General features: G+C 43.6%; 1 protein-coding gene across 6 annotated transcripts; it reads right to left on the reverse strand.

The window, feature by feature from the left end:
• Positions 1–6,328: 6,328 nt before the first annotated feature.
• On the reverse strand, positions 6,329–8,904 carry LOC136532741 (protein NUCLEAR FUSION DEFECTIVE 6, mitochondrial-like). 6 transcript variants are annotated; one of them, XR_010778300.1, is made up of 5 exons: positions 8,676–8,904; positions 8,428–8,555; positions 7,550–7,581; positions 6,960–7,032; positions 6,329–6,760 (listed from the first exon to the last, which is right to left on the reverse strand). XR_010778300.1 is itself a non-coding variant. In XM_066525336.1 (4 exons), exons 1-3 carry the CDS (start codon positions 8,822–8,824, stop codon positions 7,568–7,570), a joined length of 291 nt encoding a protein of 96 aa, XP_066381433.1. In that variant the 5' UTR covers positions 8,825–8,904; the 3' UTR covers positions 6,329–6,573; positions 7,550–7,567. The 6 variants fall into 6 exon arrangements, 5 of the variants coding, with proteins under 5 accessions (XP_066381433.1, XP_066381432.1, XP_066381435.1 ...); XM_066525336.1 differs by lacking the exon at positions 6,960–7,032 and having other exon boundaries at positions 6,329–6,573; XM_066525335.1 differs by lacking the exon at positions 6,960–7,032.
• Positions 8,905–9,298: the final 394 nt, after the last annotated feature.

Consider the following 9,298-nt stretch of genomic DNA (forward strand, 5'->3'; position numbering starts at 1 on the left):
ATTTGAAGTTAGGGATGATGTGGCAGCCATCCATTGACCGGACACTGAGGTCCTACGTCCGGTCAATCTGACTGGACTGTCTGGTCGTCCCGGAATTTGCCTAGTAAAGGGGTAACAGCTAGTTTAGCCCATGAGGCTATAAATAGAAGGTGGTCTCGGCCATGGCTTGTGCTGAGCACCTCAGGGGACTTTGTGCCCATGCTTGTGAGTATTTGGGAGCCCTCCATCTCACATATGCTTGATAGTGATCATCCGATTGTGTGAGAGCGATTCTAGTGCGATTGCATCATGAGGTTGCATCGAGTGGTACTAGGTGATTGAGTTACAAGCCGGTGGTGCTTGTTACTCTTGGAGGTTGCCACCTCCTAGATGACTTTGTGGTGGTCTCCGTCGAAGCCCGTAAGAAGCTTGTGTGGTGCTCCGGAGAAGAGCTTTGTGAGGGGCATTGTGCTCGGCCCGCGGGAGTCGCGAAGAGCAACTCTAGTAGAGCGAGACACAAAGGGTGACAAGTGGTCTGGTCGGATCAAGTGCTAGAGCTTGTGGTAAGCACTCCACGTGGGAGAGTGTGACTTGCGGGTCACCACTAGCAAGAGGACCGGGGGCAACCTTGGAGCTTGTCTCAATGGGGACGTAGCGTGTTGGCAAGCACATGAACCTCGGGAGAAAATCACCGTGTCAACATTGTCTTCATCATCTTCTCGGTGGTTTGCTTTCCGCGCAACATAAGCTTGTATTACTTTCATATACATTGTGCTTGTGTAGTTGCTCTTGTAATTAGTTAGCTTGTGTAGCTTGCTAGTTAACTTTTAGCTTGTGTAGCATAGACAGCTCCCTTGCGTGGCTAATTTGGTGTGTGTAACCTTGTTAGTCATATTGCTTAGTTTGTGTAACTAAGTAACTTGCGCTCTATAATTTGACTTGTGTAGCCTTGTTATTGAGCATTGCTAGTGAGCTTAGGTGGCTTTGTGCTTTTGCTTACTAGCATATGTAGGAGCTCCACCATTGCTTGAAGTACTAGTGGTATAGGTTTGTGTGACCTTGCTTCTAGAATTGATTAGGTGAGCTCTAGCTAGCCCGGCACCTTAATTGTTTAATGAGGATCTTTGCAAGGTGCTAGAGAACATAGATAGAGGGGTGTAGTCTTGGCTAGAGCGATAGTTTTAATTCCACATTTGTTTCGGTAAGCCGACACGATTAATTTAGAAAGGACTATTCACCCCCCCCCTCTAGTCCACCATCTCGTCCTTATAGTGTTGGGAATGATGGTCCATTGGGAGGCCCCTTAATACTGGTTTACCGGTAAGTACTTCGGTTCACTATATTCTTCGAGGCAGTTACATATGATGAGATTATTAATGGCTAATTCATTATCGTGTTCAATGCAGCAATGGAACGGGCAGGATACACTCCCTATAGCTCTGTATATCTGGATGGAAGTAGTGTTAGTTAGAGGGAATGCGAGGCGCAAGTATAGGGAGTACATGGACGGTCTCGATGTCCTGACACAACACCAGGTTACGCTCTCTTTACTATCATATATGTGTCTTGTTCAATATACACTATATCACAACCTAACTCAATTATGAAATGTTCAGGTGCATTGGTGTCCTTGGGATGCTCTGGAGCTCCAGTACTATCTCAGTCCTATCACTAGGGATGAGTTAGACGAGTATCGCTGCAACGTCCCTCTTATTTTCTTCCACGTGGTCGAGATTCACTTGCCCATCAGGGTCTGCAGATAGTTTGGAAGAATGACAGGCTACCCACCACCGCTTTACTCCACCAACCAAGGATTGCACGGGTGCATTATCGATTAATAACAAAGCTACAATTCAGAGGTGTGTGTGGTACAACTAACATTGTTTTGTTGTAGGTATGACCGCAGGAAGAGGTACAAGACCAAGGATTGGCGCATGACACACAACGCGCACATCCACTTGTGGGAGACTAGGGAATGATAGCCGATCTATGTGGGTCCTCCACATGACCAGTACACCTTCGACGAGTACCTACGGTGGCTTCATAGGTCTACGAGAACACATATCAAGCCCCCATACACTGAGGAGGCGATTAACGAGGACTCGGAGGAAGATGTGATTGAAGATGTGTATGACGTTGTCACTAGGGAGGACACACAGCTACAGAGAGCCCTGCTTCTAAGATATGTGGTAAGATACTTGAATGGTACAATTTGTTATCCTTTTGGTATTAAATATGTGTACTAAAACTGTCCAACCGCATTTTTGTACCTAGGCGACACAATTGTCAAGGATGTCCAACGAAGCAGCGTTCTGGCTTCACGAGTCTAGAGGACAGGGCCAGGCGTTCTTGAGGCTTTTGTGGAGGTAAACATAAACTTGTCTGTTCCCAAAATGTTTCTTTAGTGTATATGCGTTTAGGAAATGCACTAACTTTAACGTCTATTAATGCAGAAGGTGAAGAAGAGCTGTAGGAAGCTAGCTCAGACGCTAAGCTGCATGGACACTCCTTATGTGGAACCGCCACTCCCGGCGCGGTCGGGTGGCACGTCTTCAGCCTCTTTGAGGACACCAGCCGGCTCTTCTCAGCCGGTGATAGGTGCCACTTCCGCAGTGCATACACCACCACATCATAGCGCTAAGAAGGACCCTGCAACTGAGGACGACGATGACCCAGGCTTTCGCAGACAGCACGGCCAGTGGGACGATTGACCGCAGAACGAGATCGACATGTGTCAGCTAGGTGGTGCCCCGCTTGGTACCCAAGGAGCCTCATAGGTACTAACAAATGTAGTTTCTTAAAATACGTAGGCTCCATGAACTAGCGATCATAAAGATTATAAGTAATCGTGCGTGTCATATACTTGCAGGGTACGAGCCGTACGCACCGGCAACGTGACCACACTGATGTTGGCTACACTCCCAATGTGTTGCCAACAAATCCGAAGAGACAGAGGCGTCCGAGGGATCCTTACACTCCTGTGTCTTAGTTTGTTAGGTCGAACGAATATTGGCATCCGAAACTTGCAGGCTTAGTTGGTTATGTTATGTCGAACTTATGTTAAACCAATGAAAATTTTATGTGGCAGCTTGTCAACTTGCGCACGGACTGTATTTATTTGCTTCATATTCGTTTCAATGCGTCGCGGTAGCACTGCCGGCGAGGTTAAGTAGCAACTAGTTCGGAAACCGACAGTCCTGGCTTATCTCGACGCCAGTGGCCGACGTCTTGCGCGAGGGGTCGAGGAAGCCGGGGTCCATAGTTGCATCGCTGCCGATCCTACAATATGGGGCCAAAAAATAAGTGATTCGTTTTTAGCCCTTATAAAAAGAAAATAGATTCTTGAACCTCTTTCATGCTCATGTCACGTCGAGGTACTGCAAAAAAAAGAACCGCAAAATCCGATCTAATTTTTCGTAATCGATTAGTTAACATGGTGGTTAACCGTACTATGAAAGACGGAAAAAATCATTGGCTTATCAAATTCTCTATCGAGCCGTGAAAAAGATTCAACAAAAGGCAGAAACAAATCCACTATTGGTTTTACCTCAAGCAATACGTAGAGTAACTCCCACTATTGACGTGGAAAGTTCCGATTAAACCGTCTAGGTACTACCACGCCATGCGCCGTGGCGCATCACTGCCGTGCCAAGATCGGTGGCGTGGCAGACCCTGCCACGTCACCGGTCAGCGGCCCCGGTCTTCGCCACATCAGCCTTCTGCCGCGCCACCATGCATGGCGCGGCACATGCATTTCGCCGCGCCATGGCAATAGGCGCGGCTAAAAGTATTAGTTTTAAAAAAAACGATGTTAGATTTAAAATTAGTTTATAAAAAGTGTTAAATTTACCCACTGATAGTTATGAACAAAAGTTAGACTTCAAAAGTTACATACGAAAGTTGTTATGATAAGTTGTCTACAAATATTATTAAAAATATATTGACTAAATCCTACCAATAAGTTATATCTCATAAAAATTATACGTAAAAGTTATGTGGAGAAAATGTTATACGTACAAGTTATGCGTATAACTTTATCCCATAGTAAGTTATATATATAAGTTGTGCGCATAACTTTGTTGCGTAGTAAGTTATACGTTTAAGTTATGCATATAACATTGTAACTTTCTAAAGAGAAAAAAAAGTTGTGGTTTTTTTTTTTTTTGCCAAAAATGGATAGTTGCTGGATGTGTCTTATCAATCGCTGGATTTGAATAGGGTGGTCATTCGTGAATTAATGGAGTTGTTCATGCTAGTTTGCTTTCTTTCTTTCTTTCACGCACAGGCAGAGTTGCACCAAAAGAGAGCTTATTTTGTTCCCATCAGTAGCTTGCGTGCTATATATCCTTCACCTTGTATTAGCCTTGAAGGACGAAATATCCTTCAAAGAGTTGTTATGCTCCATGAGACGATTCACGAACTTCATCGAAAGAATTTAAACAGGGTTATTTTCAAGAAAGATTTGAAAGCTTATGACAAGATAAGATGACCTTTTCTATTCCATTACGTATGAAAGGCTTTTCGCCCAAATAGATCCAATAGGTGCAAACCTTCATCTCGGCCGGTAGTGTAGCAATCAATGTAAATAATGAGGTTGGGCATTACTTCCAAACAAAGGAAGGACTCCGACAAGGAGACCATTTGGCACCTCTTCTGTGTTGGCCATACTTATTAAGAGAGCAAATCAAGAGGGTCAGATAAGTGGTGTGGTGCCCCATCTAGTGGATGGTTGTTTATCAATACTACAATACGCTGATGACACCATACTCTTTATGGAACATGATCTACATGAAGCTCGAAACTTGAAACTACTACTTTATGCTTTTGAGCAGGCATCTGATCTAAAAATAAACTTCCATAAGAGCGAAATATACTGCTCAAGAGAAGCCAAGGAAGAAGAGGACAAATATACCGAGCTTTTTTATGTAAATCTGGGAACTTTCCTATGACTTATCTAGGAATTCCGATTCATTTCAGAAAGCTAATGAATGCAGATTGGCACAAGGTGGAAGAACGTTTTAAGAAATTGAGCAGCTGGAGAGGAAAACATCTATCAACCGGGGAAGGACTAACCCTGATTAATTTGGTTCGGAGTAGTCTACCCATGTATATGCTGTCTTTCTTTGCAATTCCAAGAGGAGTGCTTAAGAAGTTAGATTATTTTAGGTTTAGGTTTTTTTTTTTGGCAAAGTAACAACCAAATAAGTATGAATTGCCAAGTGGAGCATACTTTGTCATCCTAAGGACCAGGGGTTAGGAATCCATGATTTGGAACTGAAAAATATTGCACTCCTAAGCAAATGGTTGTTCAAGCTGCTGACAATGGATGGGATTTGGCAACAAATAATCAGGAACAAGTAGTTAGGCTCAAAGCCGCTATCCCAAGTTTTTTTGTGAAAGTAGGGATTCTCATTTCTGGGGAAGCCTCATGAAGGTCAAACATGATTTCCTTCAATTTGGCTCCTTTGTAATTATAGACGGTTCCTAAGTGTGGTTCTGGGTGAACAAATGGCTGAAAAATTCATCTCTAAGCGAACAGTATCCTTGCCTATATAACATTGTTAGACATAACAAAGTGTAGCATAGGTTCTAAGTTCACCACTTTTCTCACGGAGACATTTGATTGGCCCTAAATTAACAGCCTGGAATGATCTGTTTCCTCGCGTTGCTAATCTCAGGCTCACTCAAGATCAAGATGTGTTCTACTCAACTTGGACCCAAAAGGCCAATTCTCGGTGAAGTCACATTATTCGGCTTTGATCCACCAAGATGTGCCAAACCTAAACAAAATCATATGAAAAACAAAGGCCCCACCGAAGATAAAGATTTTTATGTGGTACATTCAAATGGGACTTATCTTAACAAAAGACAACTTAGCAAAACGCAATTGGCAAGGCAGTGATAAGTGTTGCTTTCGTCACAAGAGCAAGACAATTAAGCATCTTTTCTTTGAATGCCGCTTTGCACGGGCAATTTGGGGTTGTATATAAGTTACGTTAAATCTCCCCCAGCCTCGTAGTATTCCTAAACTTTTTGAGAGTTGGGTTCGAGGGTTTCAGAAGATCTCAAACCTATAATTATGTTGGGTGCAACTTGTTGGTCGATTTGGTTACGCAGAAATGATTTTTTAAATAAAAAAAACTTGTTTACTCTCCCTTGCAGATAGTTTATTCAGTTACGTACATAGATTATCCTCCAAAAGCCCTATGCACGGGCTTTGATGTTGAAGGCATCGCAATAGTTGATGCAAGCGGCTACGGTGTTTTTCTCCTCACATATGGGTGGCGATCTAGGGCCAAAGTAGTCGGTTTCGATGATACCTAGTTTTAAAGTTTGATGACCAAAATCATTTAATCAAGTTTATTCATTCCAGATCTACATGATCAGGCAGGTCATCAAGGCCAAAGTCTTTTTGACAGCTAGTCAGCCAAAATAAATCTCATGAACAATTCTGCAAATTTCATACAAACTGGAATCCCAGAGCACAAAACATGTTAACTGGGACGCCAACCAAGTACTTTAAATTCACGAGGTATTCCATAATCCAGACCAGATACCATCACTGCAGGTCTCCAATAACGACAAATCATCCATCTACAAATAGAAACACAATAATCTGAGCTCAAGCTCTAAACTAGCATCATAAAAGTTTGCAGTGATGAAAGCAACATTTGCTCTATGTTTCATTTATAATGGGCAAAACCAAGGCAACAGAGATGGCAAAACAAATAGCACAGTCTAGTCTTCATCCAAGATGACCTCCACCGCACTAATCACAGGCCTATAGAGATGCAATAAAGTCAAGAAACATACAGTACAGAGATAAACAATATTTATATTGGAGAAATAACCTCATTATTACTCGCTATGCCTATCAGAATCAACTAGCACAGAGGACATTTTGTAAGAAAAATGGAAATTTGCTAGAAATTTGTAATAAACATATCTTATCATGGATGTTCCTTCAAATCGGAACGGACCTGTAGATCTGAGGTGACGGGATAATAATCTGCTACGTTCCATCTAGAGACTGTCACACGTCATCATTACCAACTGGGCCAATACAAAAGAATCAGTCTCCTTTTTTTTCCTCAAATTTGTAATTAATGATTATGTTACATTCAAATTTATAAACGCTATTATTAAATCCACCAATAGTTCGACTTCAGCAAACCACAGGCAAAAGTCCACACAGGAAAGAAATCTTTCGTTTGGCCAAAAGGTCCACAAAATCAATAAGAGATCACTCAGAGTGACAATGGGAATCTTAGACACGGCACAACAATCGTGGCACAGCAGCTCTAGGTAAAGCATTTTGCAATTCCACAAAGGAACAATAAAAATACCTGGCTCAATACAATGTATGGCTTATAAAAATGCAGACTTCTTTTGTTCCATATTGTACATCTTAATGTGCAAGTGCAGTAGTTCACAATAGATGAATTTAGATGCAATTCCATAAGATAAAGATAGCGGGCTCTTCTTTCCACAAATCATTCTGACACGTGAACTAGTGATGGAACCTAGCCATCAACAGTTATTATTGATGGAATCTTTAAAAATTATTCACCTTTTGGGTCCCTGAAGTTCATCTATCTTGACCTACAACAATGGCCATGTGGAAAGTATAAGATTAATTTCAATATGAAAACTTTGCTACCATATTTCAGTTTTGAATTAGAAAAAGTTTATGGTTTCCATGGTGGTAATGAGACGGGTACTAAAGGCAAACTAAAAACACATATAGGCACAAACCTTAGGAACTGCTTAAGGAAGTCACACACTATCCTACCCTTGTTCATATAAAAATGTTTGAAACTACTTGTCTAACTAGAAAAATGGCTATGTTATAGAGGGAAAATATGAAAAACATCTAGAGCAATCAAACTCAAGGACTCCAAAAGGATGTAAAGCTGGTTTTATGTAAAAGGTGATCTGATGTAAGCTAAATATGTAATGTATATGATAACATATTTTTAGGACATCCTACAATGGTACGGAAATTATCTTGTGCAGAGCTTCAGTACTCCTAGTCAGAGCAATGTGAGCTCGTATTCATTTAATAAATTAAACTAAATCTGACACGGGAGCAGAAAAATTAGGTTTACAGAAGTAGAAGAATCAGGTTGGCGTTCCATTGTGGGAGCTTGAATGTCAATCAAGGAAAAAGTGATAGCCTGTTTGTTTGGTCATACAGCATTAACTTGCCTTGCTAAATTTGTTGCAGCAATCAACATGCTTGAGACCAAAATTACCCGCAGAAACATCAAAATTTTACCACTACTCTGGATGACCTAAAAGGTATGCATCTACGAAGGAAACGGGTGAGCGTGTGAACTTTGATCGGGCTTAAGCTGTCTCCTAGGTGGCAACAAGCAAATATGGTAAATAACAAATTAATCCAACATTACGAAGCAAGGAAATGAAACTGAGACCAGGGCAAATCACCTTCTGATAGCCAACCGAATCCCTTGCAAGCCGGGGCAGCGAGTAGCGACGTCATGAGCGCCGAAGCCGTGGCGCTGTGCATGGGCATCAGGGACTCCAGGCACACGCTGCTCATCTCCACCGGCGACCTAAGAACGAAACAACAGACAATAATATATCTGAGTAACAATTTCAAACAGAGCAAGCCAAAACAAAAAAGGACAAAAATACGACGGCTCCACGGGCCCAAAACCTAAGATAGTGGGCACCTTAGGAGTGCGCGGGGGGCAGAGGTGGGCAGCCGCCTCGGCAGTGGAGCAGGTCCGGCACGCGAGGCGGCTCTTGCCGCCGCGCTGCGGAGGGACGATGAGCCGCTGGACCGGAGGAAGGATCTCGCAGCGGAGGCGGAGGCGGCCATTGCGGCGGCGAGGCAGGCGGCTGCTGTGTTGCTCTGCGCTGTGGTGGCCCGTGGCCCGTGGCCGGCGCGACAGAAGAGGAGTGCGGGACTGCGGGGGCGGTGGGAGATGCTAATAAACCCTACGGCTGTGCTGGGCCGGTGGTGGTTCGTCGTTTCGACCGATCCCGCGTGAAATTGGCCCGGCTTGGGCTGGGGCGGGCTGGCCGCATGAGTTGGCCCATGCGCGGACGGGCCTGGCTCCTCTGCCGAAGGGATGGTTTGATTTGATCCTGTGAAATTATTTCCGGGCGGGTTTCGTACGTGAGCTGCACGGCAATCTTGCCGTCTTGCCGAGATGGGCGGTCGCGGAGAGATATATAGGAACGGAACCTACCTCGTGTGGTCCATGCACGTCAACAACCGGACAGCAAAGTTAGGCCTGGGGATGAGAGCACCTTTTTGCGTTGGTTGTGGCGGCCTAATCCAAAGCCTACG

This window comes from Miscanthus floridulus, unplaced genomic scaffold, assembly GCF_019320115.1.
Source record: "Miscanthus floridulus cultivar M001 unplaced genomic scaffold, ASM1932011v1 fs_698_4, whole genome shotgun sequence".
Taxonomy (NCBI): Eukaryota; Viridiplantae; Streptophyta; class Magnoliopsida; order Poales; family Poaceae; genus Miscanthus; species Miscanthus floridulus.